This window comes from Triturus cristatus, chromosome 11, assembly GCF_964204655.1.
Source record: "Triturus cristatus chromosome 11, aTriCri1.1, whole genome shotgun sequence".
Taxonomy (NCBI): domain Eukaryota; kingdom Metazoa; phylum Chordata; class Amphibia; order Caudata; family Salamandridae; genus Triturus; species Triturus cristatus.
This window is the reverse complement of record NC_140594.1, coordinates 840,379,119-840,401,325: the sequence shown is the minus strand read 5'-3', so window position 1 is coordinate 840,401,325 and position 22,207 is coordinate 840,379,119. Positions and strand designations below refer to the sequence as shown.

At 43.5% G+C, this 22,207-nt stretch overlaps 1 protein-coding gene across 2 annotated transcripts in view; it reads right to left on the bottom strand.

The window, feature by feature from the left end:
- PLEKHB2 (pleckstrin homology domain containing B2) overlaps positions 1–22,207 on the bottom strand; it is a 340,607-nt gene that overhangs the window by 79,669 nt on the left and 238,731 nt on the right. For both annotated transcript variants that reach the window (XM_085634619.1, XM_085634620.1), the window contains exon 6: positions 4,307–4,393. In XM_085634619.1, the coding sequence (XP_085490745.1) occupies positions 4,307–4,393 (87 nt within the window). The remainder of the gene's footprint in view (positions 1–4,306; positions 4,394–22,207) is intronic.

Here is a 22,207-nt window from a genome sequence, read left to right as displayed (position 1 = left end):
TTTTAGTGCTGTTTGTATGTCCCAAGCTGTAAAATCAGCGCGAACGGCATAATGCACAGTGCAACAGTGCGCTGCTTTTTGCTGCAGCTCAAGTTGAAGTTTTACTCGAGTGGCAGCTTCCTCAAAACAAACAGAAGGTTTCTCAATGCGAGCACTTGTGACCTCACGCGACAGCCAGCATTGAGAAATCTCACTGGGAAGTGGTCTAGCATTGGATTTTTTTCCACAGTGCAACACTGCGCTGCTTCTTGCTGCCACTCAAGTGGAAGTTCTACTCGAGTGGCAGCTTCCTCAACACGAACTGAAGATTTCTCAACGTGAGCGCTAGCGACCATGCACGACCGCCCGCGTTGAGAAATCTTGCAGTAAAGTGGTCTTGCATTGGATTTTCCTTGCTCGTGTTCGCCAACTTACCGTTGGCGAGCATGGGCGATGAAAAAACTCCACTCCGCGGAGAGAGGTTTTTAGGAGATCTGCGTAGCATGGAGTGTGAAAAACTCGGCAAACACCGCAAACTGAGCACAGTTCACTGCCTAGGCTTAATAAAAATCATGGGCCCAGATCCTGAGCCACATTTCTTCCTCTGCTGACCATACAGACTGCATCCCATTTTCTATTATTGAGCTGGAGTCTACATTGCCACTGAGGACATGATGTTTGTGAAATATAATGCTCGGTCTGGATGAACGGTTCCAAAGCCATGTTCGCTGCGGCATTAAATAGCTTATTGCACAAAGTCCACATCCATGTATGCAGGCTAACCCTGCAAAAGATAATCCTTGAATGCTACTGCCATGGTACTTCCACAGCTCCCAACACACGCTCTAAAAATGCTATCTGCCTACACTCCACTTTCACATGCACATTTCCCTACGCAAACATTTCCCCCACTTATTAATGCCTTCTAACACAAATATCCAGTCCTAACTTGTGCATGGACTTCTTTGTGACATTCATCTTACTTCTATCCACTGGCACAGGTGCCCCTCCTGAGCCTTCTAGGCCTCTGCGCAACCGAGAACAAATTTCTAAGTTGTCTTGGGCTGCTATGGAAAAGGCATCTCAGAATGCCTAAAGCAGTACATTTCATCCCGGTCCAGTCAAACTCAGTGGAAACTACAGGACATCATTTTTACCCCTCTTAATGGGGCTTGCCTACAAACACCGTTATATGTTACTACTTTGAGCTGTTCACTACTGACATCTTGATTACTCTACCGCCTACCCTGAATCATGACTAAGTTTATTCCCAGGAACAATTGATTCTCACCCAAATCACAACTACCGACAACTTTTCATCATAATCTGCAATTTCTTACTAACTCTTCTAATACAGCAGACAACGCTGCGATATGCTTACTCAAGAAAGGACACAACATCAGGTACTCCTCTTCCACCTCCCTAAAAATTGGGCATGTGTTCTACCCTGGTGCTTGGTCAAATGCATGACCATAGAGGTACCCCCTACAAAGGTGGAGGCTGAGAACTACTAATAGTCTGGTTATCTGTTTTTCAGTCCGATTCCCGTACAAAATATGAGTTGCGCATAAAATTAAGGAAGGGGGTTCTCTCAGTTCATGCGTTCTTATTTTGATGGAAGAAATATCAATTATGGATATAAGTGGTTTTGTTTTTTAAGAAAGGGGTTTCCTATACTTTGAGGTATGACTATTGAAAGATTTGTAATATCTGTATAATTCTGATCGTTCATCGTGCTAAATTGGAGCCTATGGATAATAAAATCCTCTATCGAGAAACCATCAGCGAATACAAAACGCTGATAAAGGCTGCACAAGCCTTATACTTCTCCTTGCAAATCCTGCATGCTAAATCTAAACCTAAGGAAATTTTTCACATCATCAGGCAACTCACTAAACAGGCCCCTAGCTTGCAGGTAGACAAGTCCACTACCCACTGCAACAACATTGCCCAATTCTTTCATCAGAAAATTAGCTCTATTTACTCTACCTTTTCCCGAAAAACCCTTCCCCCTTACCCCATTCCGCGACCTCCTCCCTCAGCTTACAGCCACCCGCGCTTACTCACTTTCCCCCTTTGGATCTCATCACTCTGGAATCCTTAGCACAAAAAGTAAAATCTGGTTCTCCTGATGACCCTGCCCCTCCAAACATTATAATGGCAGCCTCACAGGCCACCCTACCCATTATTAGGGACTTCTTAAATGCCTCCATCTCTTCCGGCACGGTCCCGACCGCATGCAAGCAGGCTATGGTGAGAACCTTATTGAAAAAGCCTAATTTGGACTCTACCAACCTGAGCAATTATCGCCCCATTTCCCTGCTCCCATGGGTCAGTAAAATCATGGAGAAATACATAAACCTTCAACTAATGAGCTTTCTGGAACATCATCATCTATTGGATCCCACCCAGACAGGCTTTATACCGAAACATGGGACCGAGACCGCCCTTCTCATGGTCACAGAGGAAGCGAGAAAAATCCTGGATCAAGGAGGATCAGTGGCAGTGATCCTCCTTGATCTCAGCGCAGCCTTTGACACGGTCAGCCATGATACTCTGCTGTACCGTTTATCCCAGGCCGGGATAAAGGATGAAGCCTGGTCCTGGTTCCAGTCCTTCTTAGAGGACAGATCTTTTCGTGTGTTTGAAGGCGAGTCTGTGTCCTCCAGCAAACCTCTGAACTGCGGAGTCCCTCAGGGCTCCTCTCTGAGCCCTGCACTCTTTAATCTGTACATGAGGCCGCTGGCTGACGTCGTCCACCCATTTGGAATTAAGATCATTTCATATGCGGACGACACGCAGCTGGTGGTCTCTATGACACAGGCAGCCAATCCATCTGCTCAGGGTGGGCTCAGAGAATGCCTGGAGGAAGTGAAGACCTGGATGTCCCGATCGTGTTTAAAACTGAATGGGGATAAAACTGAGCTTATGCTCCTAGGCCCTTCGGATTCTAGCCTCCCTCCGTCCATGTGGCCGCCAAGTCTGGGATCCCCCCCAACTCCTAAAAACAGCATTAAGAGTCTTGGAGTCTGGCTGGACAGTTCTCTGTCCTTTAACGTTCAATCCATAAAACTTTCAGCCACCTGTTTTGGCATTATGAGGATGTTAAAAAAAATTCTCCCTCTCCTCCCCCTGGAAGCCAAACAAGTGGCCGTACAAGGCTTAATTCAGTCACGCCTTGATTTTAACAATGTACTCGATCTTGGCGCTCCTGAATCCACTCTAAGAAGGCTTCAGACAGTTCAGAACTGCGCAGCACGCATTCTACTCGACCTCCCCCGCAGACAGTCAGTGAGGTCCGGACTGGCGTCCCTTCATTGGCTACCGGTACGCCAGAGAGTCATGTTTAAAGCTATGTGCATAGCTCGCCAGGCCTTCTGGAAAACTGGCCCTAGGATTACGCGGGACCTAATTTCCCATTATATGCCCAGTAGAAGCTTACGCTTCAGTCAGACCTTTTTGGCAACAGCCCCCAGAGTTAAAAGAGCTAGAGCCGGAGGCAGAGCATTTTCCCATAATGCTGCCAGGGCTTGGAACACTCTCCCGTTGCATCTTAGAGCAAACTCTAACCTCACAGCCTTCCGAAAACAACTGAAAACTTTTCTATTTAATTCAGTCTAAGTCCCCTTCTCTCCCCTCTTGGGCTTCTGTGCGGATTATGGGTATTCTTCAGCACTTGGACGCCTCCGGGCAGCAATTCGCGCTCTACAAATGTACATCCTATCCTCCTATCCTATCCTAGGTGCAATTACTGCGTCACTAAATACTGACTTACTGTAGAAAAATACTGGTACAGTTTTATGCAATTGTCTTGATGGTATCAGTTTATCTGTCCCATTACGGTGCTGACTGTTTTACAGGCAAGCACCATTTACAGTATACCAATCCTGTAGAGATGTGACAGTATTGTGTATTACCTGTTTGTAGCACTGTTGAAAGACGCTGGTACTGTTACATTAAACCACTGTGATTCCACTGAGCTCCTGTAACTGATCTTTTCTATTAATTATAAAATCTCTGCTAAGAACACCAAGTACTGTGCATTACTAGTACAACAACCCTGCTGAGAAGTCTTGGTAATGTATACACCCAAACTGACCTGCCAGAACGGCGTGGTGGGGACACAATGACTACCTGAAGCCCATTTCAACTAGGAAGACTACTTAGCTGCCTTTCCCAATGACCCATCAGCTTTCCCCCCACACCCCAGATCCCAACTATGAAAAAGAAAGCACAGTCATATAGTTTACTAGCCAAGGAGGCATTTATAAAACCCATACCTGGAGGGGCTAACTGTGAGTGCTGGTCTCCAGGATAACACACTTACTTGAAGTGGGGCAGTGGCATAAGGAGTATACGGAGGAGCTGGTCCAATGGGCAAGTCTAAAAAAGCATCTTCAGTGGCAAGGAAATTCTAAGTAAGAGAAAGCAAGAAAAAAGAATCAGTTTTTATCATGCTCTTCTATACAGTAATTTGTCATTCAGTGCAATACACTTCTGGCTGTAACCCAGTAAAAATGGCAAGCCATTAGGGCATACACATCATCAAGATTTACAAATCTGGCATGCAAAAACCAAACAGTAATTCCGCTTTTTACCAAACTATCCTACTATTGAACTGTTCCACTACAATTTGGGCAAATCACATTATCAAGTAAAATTAAAATTGTTTCTATGTGTTTTCAGAGTAACCTGCACATTCATTTAATTTGTGTATGTGCTTTGGAGCTACATTTTTAAAAAGAGCTTTCACTCTAATGTTTTTTTTTCCGATCTAGCTTGGCTCAGTCAATAGAAAGAAAAAACATATGTCATTTTGTAGGCACACATGCATGTTGAAAGCATGCTTTCGCCTATAAAATGAGACAGCGGCTGCGTTTTGTCTTGTTTTTTAGACAAGCTGCACAGCCGCCGCAATGAAGTACTGCATTGCTAAAAGCATTAGGAAGTCTGAGGTGATGAAGATAATAACAATAGGGGAGGGGTTGCGACCAAAGGGGACGCAAGTATAACTAGTCAGGAATAATATGCAGAGATGGCCTGCACCTGGGGATGTGGACACAGACTTGGAGGTTTGACATGGCAACTTGCATGCATGAGAATTAAAAGGGTGAAGTTGTACTGTCATTGTCTACTGCTGGCATTTTATGTTTGTTTCCTAAGACTATTAGTGTGGGCACCCAATTAATCTCTTCTCTCTTTCGCACAACCTACGATGCTATGTAACTCTTTCATACGGTTGTACCAAGGCTTGTTTTATAACGCTACTTGGATATCCATGACTGCTATATTGTTTTTATGCACGTAAAATGATAAATAAAGATTACAAAAAAAATTAGGAAAACCAATGAGTCTCCTAGGGGAGACCTATTTGCTTTGCCAATGCTTTTCAATCCCTGTGTGTTTCTAAAGGAGAACTGATTCACATTAGCCTTCTGACAGTCATTTGCTACAAAACAATCAAAAGAAACCATATTGCATGAGCATTATCTCAATATCTCAAAGGCCAACTGGTTAGGAGTGTTGAGTGTTGTAGAGACAATAGCAACAAGAGGAATAGTTCCTGGTACTTCACTACAGACACCCAGAAAGGAGCAGAAATGGAGTGAATGAGGAGGCTCCTTGTCGGATCAAAGAAGACAACTGTTACCCAAGGACTTGCTGGCTTCAAATAGATGCCACAGCTTTACCTCATTTCAGAGAGTGAAGTTGGTCTAACAGAGAAACAAGTAAAGTGGGACTGGGATCACAATACATGGCAACAGAAGGGAGGAAAAGAACATACAAATTGCATCAAGAAAATCACTACCAACAGCAGAAGGGTAGGGAAAGGGAGATAAAAAGGGGGCTTTAGATTACATCACAATTGGCAAAGTGAGCGGCTATTTTTAGATGGCGCCTGGGCAGCATATGCGCTGATCCGCAGCATGCTGTATTGGAGTATGGAATAGAAGCCCTCCCTCTCTCCGCCCATATTTGTCATTGGCTTGTGTCATTGCCGTTCGTAAATGCTGGCTTCTGATTCGTTAATAGGCTTGTTAGTCCCTCCTTAGTACCGCCTTATCTTCATTTGTAACCTCCCATGAGGACTGGCCCTTTTACTTCGGTTGCTACACAGTACGTCTTTTTTAGTCGGTAAGCACTATTGTCTTCAATGAGTTTCTCCTATTGCAGGCACGACATGCTTCCCTACAACAATTAGTGCGCCATGCATGCTTTCACTTTCCGAGCAGCCAGGTACAATGGCGGCCGCTTCTTTGAATAGGTCTCGCATTTACAAGAGTTTGAGCTATTGGTATTGTAAAAGATAATGCCTTTTATTTATGTGTTAGTTAGCAAAACAGATCAATAAAAGGCATTGTCATTTACAATGCCAATAGCTTAAACTCTCGCAAACGCAAGACCTGTTGCTTTGCAAATGCTCGTTTAAATAAAGGAGAGAAACTAAAGGGGAGATAAAGTACCAAAAACCAAGGGGTACTTCCAGAGCCTAGAATGACTAGTCACAGCTATAAGGTGAAGTGAGCAAAACCTAAGTAACCAATTTAAGGCATTGACTGGTGCAGTTGCAAAGCTGGTGTGAAAAAAGTGCCACAAAATAGAAAAGGAAACTGATATGAGCAAGTCTAGGAAAGAATGATCAAAGTACTGCTTTAAAAATTCAGTTAAACTGCAACGACACTGTGACTTAGCTGCAACCCACCAACCAGAAAAAAAGCAAGGACCACTTATGTATTCAACCTCTGGAATAAGAGATAAGCAGTGCAACGAGAATACAAATTAACCAGCTAGAAAGCGCATCAGCAAAGCCAACAGGCCTCGTCTAGTTTACTTTGTGGAACTGCCAGTGCTTTTTAACCACAGTGCACAGCATCTGCAAAAAGCATTTACCAATGTGGATGTTTAAAATATCAATAATAAAAAAGATGCTGTGATGCAGCTGCTGGCATGACGCTGTGTGATAACGTGTGCATACCTCGGTCACCACACTTGCATGCACCAGCTTTCACAACAGGGTGCCATTTTGTTTGATTTTTTTTATTTATTCACCCTAGAAGGCTGAGGCTATATGGATTAATAAACAACAAAATGGAAGGTGGAGCAACACAGAGCCGAGTCAATAGCTGGAAAACACTTCCACTCTCATTGAGTGCTTAAGCACAAAGAAAAGTTGTTTCCAAAGCTTGAGAAGTGGAAGAATAGTAGACAACCAATTCGAGAGATGGTAATGAGACTATATGCATTAGGAGGAACAAGGTAGGACAAAAAGTCATTGATTATGCAAGTTTCAACAAATCCAACTAATGGGCAGGCTATAAATCCCTGGAAGTTCCTGGTTTGCCCGCAAAAGGTCTTTTGAAACCAGACAGCTCTGCTTGACCTAAAAAAACAAGGTTGTGTGTTTTTACAACGGGTTCTTCAAAACAATTTGCCCACAGAAATATTATATGCAACCCTGGAAGGACCGTACACTCCTCAATCAGTAATCTTCTCAATTGCATCTAGAGCAAAGAGTAAAACAGCAGGAGGAAAACAAAATTAAATCCAGGAAGCACATATCTGGAATTACCTATTGTGGAAATCAGAAACATGTCAATCCATGTCAAGTTAAGAAAATCTCTCAACACATTCCTTATTTGTGCTTAATCCACTCTGTATCAGACTTGAGACAAGATCTTGAAGACCTATTTGGGCGAGCTGAAGGAAATGAGGAGAACTAATAATTTTTAAAAAATCAGTGCATAATCAATAAATGTTAAGAAGGGTCCAAACGTATACACATATAATATATAGCCAACATGTCTGAAGAAGTCAGATCTATAAGAATATTCTAAGAAAAAAATGGAAATTAGCATTTACCTCTATTAACATATACCAATGACACAGGAGTCAAATAGGCAAGCATACCCCATTAGTGTTCTGGTAACACACATTGAGGCTAATAATCTTAAAAATTAAATACTCCAAAACAAAACTAATGCACTTATAAATAGTGCCCAGTATACAAGAGGTGCATGTTTAAACCAGTCAAAAAGCAAAAAGATTATGTATGCCTCACTCATGTCTTAGTAAGCTCAGTTTCAAGGTATATATTTAACAAGCATTTGCAATGCAATAGGTCTCGCATTTACGCGAGTTTGAGGTAGTGAAATTGCAAATAACAATGCCTTTTACTTTTGTTTTTGTTTTTAAAATATAAATAAAAGGCATTGTCATTTACAATGCCAATAGCTTACACTCGTGCAAATGTGAGACCTATTGCATTGCAAATGCTGGTTTGTTAGGAGATTAATTGATTTGCCCAGAATCACAGGCTGTTGAGGGTCGTTGCCGAGACTCGAACCCGGTTCCCCAGCTTCGAGGTTGACCGCTCCAGCTGTAAGGCCACATCATCTCCCCTTGTTAGCATCTGTGCATGATCCAACTTGGAGAAAGAGATATGTTTGATGAAATGCTGCCTGGGGTGTTGAAGAGGAGGCTGCGTATCATCCTAATAAGAGGCTTTTACATGATATTCCTATATCAGTAAAAATGTTGCTGGTACCTCTTGTGGCCAGCAGAATTTCGGACACAATGACGCAAGTTTCTACTCGCCGTATTTAGAGTTTTTTTGGAAGGGCAGCTAACCTGTCAGTTGCATAACAAGTATGTTACAGCCTAAGTCTCTGGTGTTGAGGAGGAGAAACTACCAGCAGGGGAGCTTGTAACAAACCCTAAACCAGGTCCCAGGAATCATGAGGAAAGTCACAGGACGCGCATGTTCACCGCGGTGTTGAAGGCGCCCGTCTTGGCGGAGGGAAGCCTGCAGCCCCTTAAATGGGTTTTGCGTGGTTGGGTCTCGTCACTAAGGTCCTTGCAGCTTGGGTGACCTCCTTCCTATCTCTTTTGAGCAGGCGCCTGGCAGATTTGCTTATACATTTTCCCTTTCCACCTTACTGATGATGGGCGCGATGTGAGGAGTTTGAATAAATGACGTGGCTGCGTGAGAGTCACAATGATGAAGGCGAGGAGAAGCCATCCTCCATACTTGTCAGGGCAATCTTCAGGGTGGAGTCAGGGGACCTGTGCGGGGCGAGGGGGGGGGGGGCGGGGGGGGGGGGGGGGGGGGGGAATCGCTATAACCATGGTCCAATCACTGTCCTTTGCTCCTCAGCCAATCAGCCACCACAACATACAAGTTTCATTTTGTTTTCTGTACCCTGCGTCCTGAAGATGCCTGTAGTACTGCATACGCTGTCGCAGTCCAACTGGTGTTCAAACATCAAAGATCTGGCACTAATGGGCACCCTCGCAAATTTTTAGGTGTAAAGGATTGATATTAGGAGATATTTTTATCTTTACCCACAACCAGCTGGTCGTTTACACAGTCTGACCTAATCCTCTGTGCCCACTTGATTAATATTTTAAAACAGACACGGAAAGGAAAGTGGTCAGTCAAGTCACTCAACATACAGCATACCCACTCTAATTAAGTGTATGTGTGCCACAAAGAAAAAATGTGTAGGAAAATGAGAAAGTATCTCACGTGCGCACCACCAGAGGAGCTACTGGTAGGTTCTCACCAGCTTGCCCACGTTCTTATCATCATCGATAACTTTCTCAAACAAAAAAAAAGTTTGTGTCCAGTGAAAGAAAGGTGTTGAGAAAAGACATACAGTAAAGACCCCGTGAAAAACGAGACACAAGAAGTCTCCAATAAAATTGAGCTAGACTCACACACATACTTGTAACTTTTTAATCCGAAATGTGAGTCTGCCCAGTATTAAAAACACGGCATGTTGTGAACCACTTCAAGGAAGGCCAACATGTTTCATTGCCTATTATATATTAGCAGCAAATTCGTCAGGGCAACCGAGGTCAGCAATCACCTCCCTGGACATCTAGCAATAAATCAAGAGTGACTAGTGAGAGCCATGGGCCCACATACCAGCTCCCACTTAGTCGTAAGGGTGTATATCGTTTATACTTGTGATCCCTTCACACAGCACAATCGTTGCTTACAAGTTCATCGCTTTGCCAGGGATCTCCACGCGGTAATTGTTGACTTGTGTATCACGGGCGGTGCCGACACTACGCTGCCACTTCGAAGCCGTTAGTCAGACACGCACAACGGAACAAGTTCATATTCGGACCTATACGGAGGCGTGTTTTTATACTATACCTGGAGGAATGATCCCCGGCGATTTGCACATTTTGCATAAATGACCGAGGGGTGTGTACCCATGAGTCGAACGGTCCCATGTGCATCTTTATCCTCACATTGAGATTCTTGGAGAGTATTTCGCGTTTTCGTATAGTGGCCCATAGGATGATTGGAGCCACGTCTTAGGATTGGATAAACGTTTTGTCAAATACCTCTGCTCTGTTTTTTTAACATAATAACTGTACAATTCAAACATTGGTCCTGATGAAGGTGGGGAAAAGAATGTCTGTCCCACCGAAACGTATGTCGACCACTGACCTGTGGGAATCCGACCAGTGACATATATTGGAAAAGAGTCAGATGTGATGTCCTTATACAATAATGAAATAATGCAGTGATTTCTATACACTGTTTAAACTTTTGGGATGGTTCTATACAACAAATAAGAGGAGTTATTGTTTCTTCATAATGCAGGACCCCACTTGTGTCACAATTTGTACTTTTACTTTCATGTTGTTTGATAGGTTGAATGAGTGGTATGATATGGAGTGCGTATGCTGGTTTAGTTTTAGTAGGTTGGGGTAGGGTATACAAAAAAGAATTGAATTGTTTTTGATCTCAAATGTGTATATTTAAGTCAAATCCTGTTGAAATATTTTTTTTTTTTTTTTGTGATTTATGAAGTAAGCACTTTTATAAATGAATTCTCACTTTTGAAAAAGGAAAAAAAAAATGTTTTTTCAGTAAAAATTGCTATCACTATATGATTGCTCTGTAAAAGGGAAAGTCGTTCTCTGGGGGTATGTATAAGCTTCAGGCTATTTCTTAAAGAAATGTAGGTCTGTTAGAGGTCTTCTACAGTTTTTTGGCCATTTCTAACCCCCTCCTCTTGCACCTAAAATTAAAACTAGGGGATACCTTTTTGTCATAATTGGTTACGCATAGGGAACTTCCTTTAAAATGGATGTCGGTGGAATGGTCAATTGGTGGCATGGAAATAATACTAGCCAGGAATGGGGATAGTCTCAAAGGAAACTTTTAGCCTCGAAAAAATAAAGCAAAAAGATACTTCATCAAAAGTTTAAAAGCAAAAACAATTACAGTAACAGGAAACTGTAACTAAAAATTGAGGAACATGGAAAGGAAGAAAATACTTATTTGTTAAAATGGGTTTGGAAAAAGGAATTGCAAAAAGTATGCAACAATTAGAACACAAGTAGGGGGAAATATTAATTGATAAGTGTCTTCAGACTACTAATTATGTTGCATCATTACTACAAATACACATCACATTAATCTTTGCAACAATAACAACACTTAAAATGATGTAAGAAGACTAATAAAATGGATCATACTCAAAATGTAAAACAAGTGATTGTTCCATAGGAAAGAACATCATAGCATCACAACGGAGTTGCATTCATCCATAGAATTAAGTCCATGTGTGATTAGGATTCAGCGGCACTTAGGGGTAGTTGTATCAAACATACATTTTGCGATTCTGAAATAGTGATTTTTACCGAATCGCTATTATGGAGTTGCAAAATACAATGTGTGTAGGAATCGCAAAATATTTTGCGATTCCTTAACATTACCTAATAGCGATTCGGTAAATAGTGAATCGCTATTAGGTAATATGACTGCATTCAATCCTATGGGCCGAAATTCATATGCTTCTTCCTCCTATTTTTTTCCTGACCTGTGTTTGTTGGCTATAGGACTGTGGGCACTTTACCACTGCTGATCAGTGCTAAAGTGCATATGCTCTCTGTGTAAATTGATATTAGTTTTGGCTTGAAAGGGGAGATTGGAGATGGGTCTGAAGTTATTGATGTCATTCAGGTCTGCACTCTTTTTTTATTAGCAGTGGAGTGACTTGACAGAGTTTGCGGCAGTCTGGCATCACTTCAGTCATCAGGGATCTGATTATAATCTTAGACAAGAGGGGGGTTAGGGTGTGGCTGAGCTTTTTTGCCAGGGATTCTGTGTGGGGGTCTGCAATGTGGGAGGCGGGATTGGAAAAAATAACAGATATGTCCTCCTTTGAGAATGGGTTGAAAGTCTTCCATCTTCTATGAGATGTGTGGGGTCCTTGGAATCGATTGCACCTGTTATTGCCCTGTGGAGTTATCATCAATAGGGTGGCTGTGGAGTGAGAAGGGGGGTTGATATCTTCCTTTCTGAGAGGTAGGTTCTCCTTGGTATGACTGGTTGTGTTCTTCAAGGGAGAGTTCAATCTTCATGTTTTTATCACTGAAGAAATTGGTGAAGTTGTCACACTGTTCTTTGGCGGTCTGAGTTTTTTTTGGGAGGGCTTGGAGGTTTGTAGTTTGAATTTGGCCTTATCTAGAGCGTTGAGGAAAAAGGTGTTTTTTTCATTCATGATGTGTTTTTGTAGTTGCTCCTGAGTTGGTCCAGGTGGGCGATGGATTGGTTCTCTCGCCAGAGTCTTTCTGCGGCTCTAAGTTTTCATCTTTCAGTGTTGAGGTCTTTATTGAACCAGGATCTTGATGGTGTGTTTCTCACCCTTTTCAATTTCAGAGGGGCTACTTGGTCCAGTATGGAGGGCATCATTGAGTTGTAATGGGTGTCGAGTTCAGTTGTTGAGAGGTTGACTGATGAAGGGGTACGAGTTGTGTGATGGCACAAACTGTTGAAGTGGAACAGAATGATGTGGTGATCAGACCAGTCGACAGGTGCGGATGTTGTCAATAGTTAGCGTTTCTTCCTGAACTATGATCACATCCAGAGCAGAGCCTTTGTTGTGGGTTTGACCTCTGCAGAGTTGGAAGAGATTCATACTGAGTAAGAGGTCCTTTAGGGAATGGATTAGAGTACTGCTTTTATCATTCCAGTGAAGGTTGAGGTCACCTAGGATGATGCTTTTGGCGTGTGAGAGTGGGCAGTGTGTTATTAGATTTGCTAGGTGTTCACCAAAGGAATGTACTTTACCTGGTGGGTGGTAGAGTAGGTGACAGTCTATAGTCGTGTGTCTTTCATCCTTATGGCGGTGCTGAGAAGTTCAAATGTATTGTAGGTTAAGCAGCCTGTTTCGTCCATGTTGATGTTATTCTTGTGACTAATGCCTCTACCGAGGCGGTCCTTTCTGTCTTTCTTGCTGATTTTAAACCCTGACGGGACTAGCATGTCCATGGTCATGTAAGAGGATTCATTTAGCCATGTTTCTGTGATGAATGCAATATCAATATCGTAATTCAGGATGCTTCTGTTGCATGCTTGGTTGCAGATCTGCAGTTTATGAGCATGCATGTGATTTCTCTGCAGTACCTTGGATTTGGGAAGAGAGGAGCCTGCATTCAGGTAGTGCTCTTTCTGATGCTATAGTATGTTGGGGGGGGGGGGGGGGGGGGAGAAGGTTGAGGAAGGACTTTGAGCGCCTTCTATTTATTAGTTTGGTTGCAAACAGCAGGTGTGCAAAAAACATGATTTTGCTAATCATAGTCTCTACAGTGCATAAAATATAATCTATTTTTATAAATTGGTGTTGGATTTCTTACATGTTGTGTGACTTTCTTATTTCATTGTTTGATGCTTCTAAATACTTTACACTATTCATTTGTTTATGCATTGTGGCTTGAAGCCTCAGCTACCCAGAGTTTAGCTAGAGATTTTATGAATGAGCCTGACAGGAACCAAGACAGTTTTGTGAGAGTATTACATGGTAAGGTTGCACTATACCATATAATACACCATAATCCTCACAGCTGTTGCACAACTATACCATATACTACACCATAATCCTCACAGCTCCCATTCTCCAAATATATCAGATTAAAGACCCTGTGCAACACACACAACATTTTAGACTCCCTGCCTCTCTTCCAAACCCAATCACAAGCTGAATATTCATTCATTCAAGTACTTCATCAATTTTTAAATGGCAAGATACTATTAATGTCTTAAAAGTATGAACCACTGTATCAGTGTTCCAGCTTACTATAACACCTCTGTTTATAGTGTCACGTCTGGGTGCTGCTACTTGGACAAGGGGTTTCATGAGTTGGGAGTGGAAGACCAAGACTTGAAGTTTCTCCTGAGGCGGAAGCCGGGAGACTTAGCTGATTTTTAAAAAAAACCTTTTTTTACCCCACTGTATAATATTGTGCACTGTGCTCTTACCTGCATCTCTTGGGCTGCCAGATCTTGCGTGTTGGACTGTGCCCCTTTTCACCCTTGCCAGGATCCTCGCCGCTTCGGCTAGTTGCGGCGTGGGAGGACTGGCGCGGTGACTGTGGCAGACATCTTGGGTGGGGTAGGAGTGCGGATAGCGTTCTAAGGGTCTAGCTTACTGGCTGAGCAGGACTATACGTCTGGATGGTAGCGCGCGCGCGCAGCGGGCGCGCTAAAGGCAAGCCCGTCTGCGCCCGTCCGCGACCGTTCGGGACCAGGGGCCATGTCCCATGCCCCCCGGCCTCACCAAATAAAGCCCTACAGCACTGATGATTTATTAAAGTTATGCGCCTTCAGGAATACAGATTGCCTGCACTCTTTTCACGTCTTCGATCTCCCCGAGGCCTGCCCTCTATGCAATCATGTGTTTCACAGTTCTCTCTCTCCCCCCATCAAACAAGATTTCAAGTTGCTGCTCCTAAATTGTAGATCTCTACCGAAGCACAAAACCGAAATCAAGCTGCTGTTGGAGGAATATAGACCCGATGTATCCTTCTTGACAGAAACCTGGCTGACGCCAGACTCCGACCCAGTTACCGTATCTGCCTTACCTCTGGGCTTTCAGATTCTACGTAAGGATCGATCGACGGGGAGAGGAGGCGGCCTGGCAATTGTTTACAAAGAACAATACTCCTGTAGAAGTATGACCAGTAGCATCCCCGATTGCGAAAGCCTTGCCTTCAGTATCAACTTTTCCCCCAATACTTGCTTTTCGGGCACCCTGGTCTATAGACCCCCGGGCCCCTCGAGTCAGTTCCACAAGGCCTTGCCCTCGATTCTAGCTGAAGATGTCACTACATTTTCAAACTATACATTGCTGGGCGACCTTAATTTTCATTTCGATACCGCCCACGACCACATCGCTACTGAGCTGTTGAATGACCTAGCGGCTCTTCAACTGGAGCAGCTGGTTGATTCTGCCACTCATGCTAAGGGCCACCTGCTGGATCCTGTGTTCAGCAACTGCTCTGACCTTAAGGCTGGACCCCCCATTGTTCTGCCATGGACAGATCACCTTCTTGTCCCTCTTCTGTGGTCCACCTATACCTCTTCCCGGGTAATTCACCGGGAAAAGAATTTCAGAAACTGGGCTAAACTTTCTGCAACATCCTGGTCCGAATGCCTTGTGAGCTCACGTCCTTGCCTTAATATAGATCTTAATGTAGCCAATCAGGAGTATGAACAACGGATCTCTCGTTCTCTTGAGACCATCCTTCCCCTTCAAAAAATCACCACCAAACGATTGCAAAAATCCGCCCCTTGGTTCTCTCAGGAACTCAGAAAAAAAAAGAGGGATTGTAGGAAAATTGAGAGACGATGGCGACTTGATTTTCTTTCAAGTGATAAAATACTGTATAGAAAGGCCATCAGAGCCTATAAAAACGAGGTTAAACTTGCTCAAGCTACCTATTTTTCCGCTCAAATTTTGCAGGCCAATTCTAAATCTAAGGAAATTTTTCAAGTAGTAAAGAGCCTCATCAAACCTCCTCCGCCACCCATATTACCGGATAACACACTACTGCATTGTAACAACTTGGCAGTGTTCTTCCATCAAAAAGTTCTCAAAATATATTCCTCCTTCTCTGCTACCGGCCCTTATCAGACTTTTCAAACTTGGCCCTGCTATGCGGAATCTCTTCCCCAACCCATGGTTAACCTGGAATGTTTCCCCATGTTGGAGCAGGACGCCGTTGAGTCACTAGCACGGCAGGTGAAATCTGGATCTCCCTGTGACCCTGCCCCTCCTAAGGCTATGATATCGGTCATCCAGACGGTCCTTCCCACCATCAAGGACCTTCTCAACGCCTCTCTCACGGCTGGCGTAGTCCCAGCACCTTGGAAGCAGGCCATGGTCCGTGCTTTGCTAAAAAAGCCCAATCTGGACCCTGACGATTTTAGTAATTATCGTCCCATCTCCCTGCTCCCCTGGATAGGTAAAATCTTGGAGAAGCACATCAATATCCACCTTATGACTTTCCCGGAGTCAAATCAGCTGCTAGACACCACCCAGACTGGTTTCCGACCAAAACATGGGACAGAGACTGCCTTACTGGCGGTAACCGAAGAAGCCAGGAGGATGATGGATCAGGGAGGATCAGTGGCAGTGATCCTCCTTGATCTAAGCGCAGCTTTCGACACGGTTAGTCACGATGTGCTTCTCTGCCGTCTCTCTGAAATAGGAATCTCGGGCAAGGCTCTACGCTGGTTCAGATCCTTCCTAAGTAATAGATCTTTCCGGGTCTTTGAGGGAGACACGGTCTCCACCAGTAAATCTCTCACCTGTGGGGTCCCGCAGGGCTCATCGTTGAGCCCTGCACTGTTCAACGTCTACATGCGACCGCTGGCTGAGATCGTCCGCCCATTTGGCATCAAAATAGTTTCCTACGCGGACGATACTCAGCTAGTGGTATCCCTGGCAAAGGAGAACAGTGGCCCCATGCAAAGAGGACTAAGGGATTGCCTGGAGGCTGTGAAAGTGTGGATGACAAGATCTTTCCTCAAACTCAATGGGAGCAAAACGGAGCTGATGTTTCTGGGGCCTGCTGCCCCCACTTCCTTTGATTCTCTTTGGCCCTCCTGCCTTGGCACTCCGCCTGTTCCCAAGGACAATATAAAAAGTCTGGGCCTATGGCTAGATAAGGCCCTAACACTCAACATCCAGGCCACAAAGCTGTCGGCAACCTGTTTTGGCCTACTCAGGATGCTTAGGAAAGTGCTCCCATTACTATCCATGGAGGCCAGGCAAGTCGCTGTACAGGGTTTGATACAGTCCCGACTTGACTTTAGTAACTCTCTATACCTAGGTGCCCCTGAATATACCCTCCGCAAGCTGCAGACTGTGCAAAATTGTGCTGCCCGCACACTACTTCAACTGCCCCGGAAAATATCAGCGAAACCCAGACTGAGGAAACTACACTGGCTCCCGGTCCGTCAAAGAATTTCTTTTAAAGCACTGTGCATTGCTCATCAGGCCTTTTGGGATACAGGCCCGGCAATCTGCCGGAACCTTATGACTCATTACCATCCTACAAAACACCTCCGCTCCAGCCATGCCTTCTTGGCAACTGTACCAAGAGTTAGAAGAATGCGGGCCGGCGGCAGGATGTTTTCATATAATGCCGCCAAGCTGTGGAACCTCTTGCCCCCTCAACTTTTTTACTTTCCAAAATAATTTCCCGAAGTGTCCAGGCTAACCCTCACTCCATTCTTCAAGTAGCGCTTGGACGCCCTCGGGCAGCAAATTGCGCTTTATAAATCCACATTTCATTTCATTTCAATACATAAACCTACCAGCCAGGAATTGTAAAAGCAATGGGTGGTGACCTTAGTGTGGCGGGATAAGGAAGAGTCCAACATAAGAAACATCAAAACTGCACTGCAATATTGACATGCTTGGATGCACCACACTATCTGTCAAGGGCTACTTCACCTGCTCAGAGGAATGTTTACTTAAAAGCATACTTCAATTTATTATAGGTTGAGAATATTGTGGGACGCAGGTTGGAAGTCCCAGATCAGAAATGAGTGTGCCTGTACTAACAGGGAGGTGAAAACCGTAATCTACCTCATGATGAAGTGCACTGTGCTGTCAGAGGAGTAGGAGGTGCACATAATTTCAGGGCTTGCAAGGACTCACAACTCGGGGATAAGCAGGATATATTTTACACCTATGTGAATGAGCGCCAAATAGACAAACAGGTGGAGAGCCCCTGAGCTTGCAAGACAGGGATATGGTGTGTATGCTAACTGTGAAAGAATTTTGGGGTGTTAATCTGTAATCCGTGAACAAACTACTCCTAGTGCTACTTTTAAGAGATTTGTGGAGTCTGTATTTCTGATGTGTGTATCAAATGCTGGGCAGTGGTAGTTTGTAATTATTTTGAATGCTGTTTCGTGATGTATGTGTGCTGGAAGGAAAATCCCATATAAACAATTTCTGCTAATAGGTGCACTTCATCTAAACTGTAGGCTTCCAGCTTTGGAACTCAATTCCTTTGCCTGACTGAGGACCACAGCAAAATCAATATACCACGAAATCTGGCTCTAACCAAATATTTTTCTAATTTGCACCACACTGTCATGTTTGCCTGTTCCTTATCTATAGGCAACATAATTGCATGCTGACAGCATGTGCTGTGCTATAGTATTCTCTAGCTGTTAGAAGATTTCCACCCCTTCTCAGAGCACTAGAGGGAATCATCCATCAAATCTGTTACTTAAAATGAAAACTAACAAAATACAGCTTTACACTTCTACCCCAAAAAACAACAATTCAATAATTCAAAAAGCAGGATTTATTAATGACCACTGCAGCATGTAAGAGCTCAGGTATTTAGCAGGCACTTTACCCCTGCTAACCAGTGGTCAAGTGAAGGAACTCCTCCTTTCAACAGGGTGACGTTGGTATACACCAATTGGTTTATTTATTAAATCCCCTACCATGTGCATTGTACCAAGTGTAGTCATGGCCTATAAATTAAATGCTACCAGCATACAGCAGCAAACGTGTCATCCACTGCAGTGGCACTGCAAAGCATGTATCCACGCCTACCATGTAGCCTGGCTGTGCAGTTTTCAACTGCAAATTCGACTTGTCAAAATAACCCCTTTTTGACTGGCCTAAACCTTCTGTTTAAATATTCGATATTAATGAGTCAGCCCTAAGTAGGCCTTATTGCTCTTAAGGCAGGGTGCTAGAATGTAAAAGTAGGACATGTAACGGTTTTATGTTAAACATGTCCTAATAGTGACTAGCACCTCAAAGCTATTTTTACTGAAGTATTGCATAAGTACCCTCCTGTCGCTATAAGGCTTAAGGACCTTCAAGCCCCTCTAGCAATATCATGACAAGTTAGAAACCTAGGAGAAACTATGGAATCAGAGCTATCCTTGAATCCACAATGTCACAAAGAGTACCTTCTCCACAATGAAAAAAACTAGGTATAGCTAGAAGGGCAGTCTTCAAGGCACTCTGCATTGCATACAGAGCATCCCATGGAAAAGGACTGCTATACCTGCAAGTTAAATTCAAGCAATACCAACCAAACATTGCGCTTCATGTATGCACCTTATCGTACTACCTTACCATAAGAAATCCATAAAAGGCACTGCTTTCTCAGTACAAGCAGCCACGCTCAGGAGCTTACTACCAGCCAACATTAGAACCACTGAGGAGCATATACACTTTTGAAGACAGTTAAAAACATGGCTATTTCCTACATAACTGCTCGACCCACTTCCCAGCAACAAACCCCAGTAAAGATTTGCACCCTCAGGTTCAATCCGCAGCTTACAACCCATGAATTGGAAACAACTCAACCAGCAAACCATTTTATAAGCAGGTAAGCTAAGAAGGGCTGACCCAATGCTCACCGTGGCACTATATAGTTATGTACTTGCATATATAACAGTTATGGCCCACGATAGTACTATGACCATAATATGCGGCAGTAAGCAGCGAACTGTAACTCATGCTTCTTAAATTCACATAAGACTTATCTGCTATGAGGACTATCCATCACCAGAACTGTATAGCCCCAAAAAATCAACATCACCAAACGAACAGGCATGGAATAACTGAAGACATCTGTTGCACATTGCTGGACAATTCAGAGGACTTTAATATAATCCACCACTGCAGGTCCCAAATATCTATACAATCTGACCGCTCTCTGAATCTCACACAGACACTCAGATATGGGATGATAATAAAAATGCCCATCCCAACCTATCTTTCCACTTCCCTTTCCCTCCAACCATGTCCGTCCAAGACCACAACTATACATAAAATCTCTAACTGGACAACCCAGTACAGTACCCAGATAAGCAGAATATATCATAAGAAATACATTTACAGGAAATTAAGAGCAGTTGGAAGCTACAAGTACACTGAAAACCATAAAGGTGCGCGTCTGCCTCTCATACTTCATTATCCACTACATCACTACGCGCTGCGTCCCATAACAAAATAACTGCATCTCAGTGGTCATCATGCATGACATGGGATCAAAACATAGACAGCTTCCAACCACACACCTCACACAGTGTAGTGTGTTACCCATGTAGGCAAGTGCTTCAGCTCCCCAAATAGGGGTAGTAAGCGCTATATAGATGATGCAATACAATAGAATCCCAATGCTTTCTTATAGAACATAGGAAAGCACTGTATCCTAATGCTTTCCTATAGAACATAGGAAAGCATTGATACAGTTTTAAGTTTAATAAATGTTATCGCTACATAGGAAATAGCCATACATTTCATTTTTGGACTTTTTAAAATATTTATTACATGCCCAATTCACTGGTGGAGTCACATTTCTGATAAATATTTTGGAAAGGGGACTTTTTGAAAGTCAATTTTGCATTACTTCTACCAGCCAGTAATAAGCATTTCAATAGGCCTGAATATGGTATGAACTTGCTCCCAGAACAGGGGCAAAATACACTGGTTGTGGGATGGTGTTCTTGTGCCCTTGACAGTAGGTCCTGTGGTCTGGGCCCAAGGACTTGATTAACTTCAAAAAGGTCTACCCTGTCACAAGCAGATGTAGCTAACAGCCAGACCAGACTATCAAAGTGAGCCTCTTGTTAGCATCACAGTGTCATCATGTTGCACCGTCAAGACTTTCTTGACAGATCTGCTGGGGTTTTTTAATATCACTAGGGGCACATGTCAAAGAGGCTTCCTCTGTCACAGGAAAATGGTAGCTGACTCGTGGGCAAGCCCTTCTTTTGTCCCCCTACTCAGGCGGGACCCACTTACATTGTGCCTATAGTTGTTTGACAGGTCTGCTGGGTTTACATATGACATTTGGGATGCACTTCAAAGGAGGAAAACAAGATGCCAAAATAGTTTGTGTGTATCCCCTGTCTGGTTGCTGAGAACTCAGCTTTACTCTACCAGATATCTGTGTCTGAGGTTGTTGTGAGTACAGGGATTGCCTAAAACTGTATCTTAGTGTTAGATGTGGGCGACACTAGGATTATCAGTGCATATTACCCAGACACACACCCAGCCCACAGAACATAAAATTAGTGTGACAGAATTCTTTGCCATCTTGAAAATGCCCAAAGTGGACAGAGTTAGCCCGGCAACTTTTACCCCATTGGTTAGGGCGTCCCCAAGGATCATTCCTATCCAGTAGCTCATGCCAGGTATAAGTGTGCCATTTCCAGGCACCCACTTCAGAACACTCCTGGACCTGTGGAAGATCAGAAGAGGACTGAACCTACTGTCTGAGACCTGAGAAGAGCCTAAAAGACTGGACCTGCACTCCCTTTTGTACCCAGAAGTGGACTACACGGGTCATAAGCATGACCTCCTGATGGGACTATAATGCATCTGGAGAATATTGCCTCACACGTTGCCCTGTATTAATGTATTTGCTATAACCCTAATGAAAAATATTGAGCAAAGAAAGCAAACTATCATGCATTTTAAAGCAAAGATGCTAATGGACAGCTGACTGAACATGAAACATTCTGATTTACCCAGGTTAGTAAGGGGAAAACTGTTATTGAAAAGGTAAGCTTTGGGTCTGTACATACAAAAATGACTGACCCTTTTCAAGAACTGTTACTGTAGGCAAATCCTTAAACAAACAACTACATACATGAGTGTCTCCAACAATGCAACTTAAATAGTCCTGTTTTTTATGCTAGTAGTTTGACCCTTTACTGTTTCTGGGGAGGACTTTGTAAGCTTTGTGCAGTTTTCAAGTGTTGAATTGTTGTGATCTGCTGTTTATGCTTCACTATGAGAAACAGTTTAAACAACTTTCAACAAGACAAATGGAGGAGATATTTCCTGAACTTCTGGCACAACAACCAGGCTAAGATAGCTGCATTAATAAACACTGGCAAAGACAACAGGTCTCACCTGGCAACAGCTAT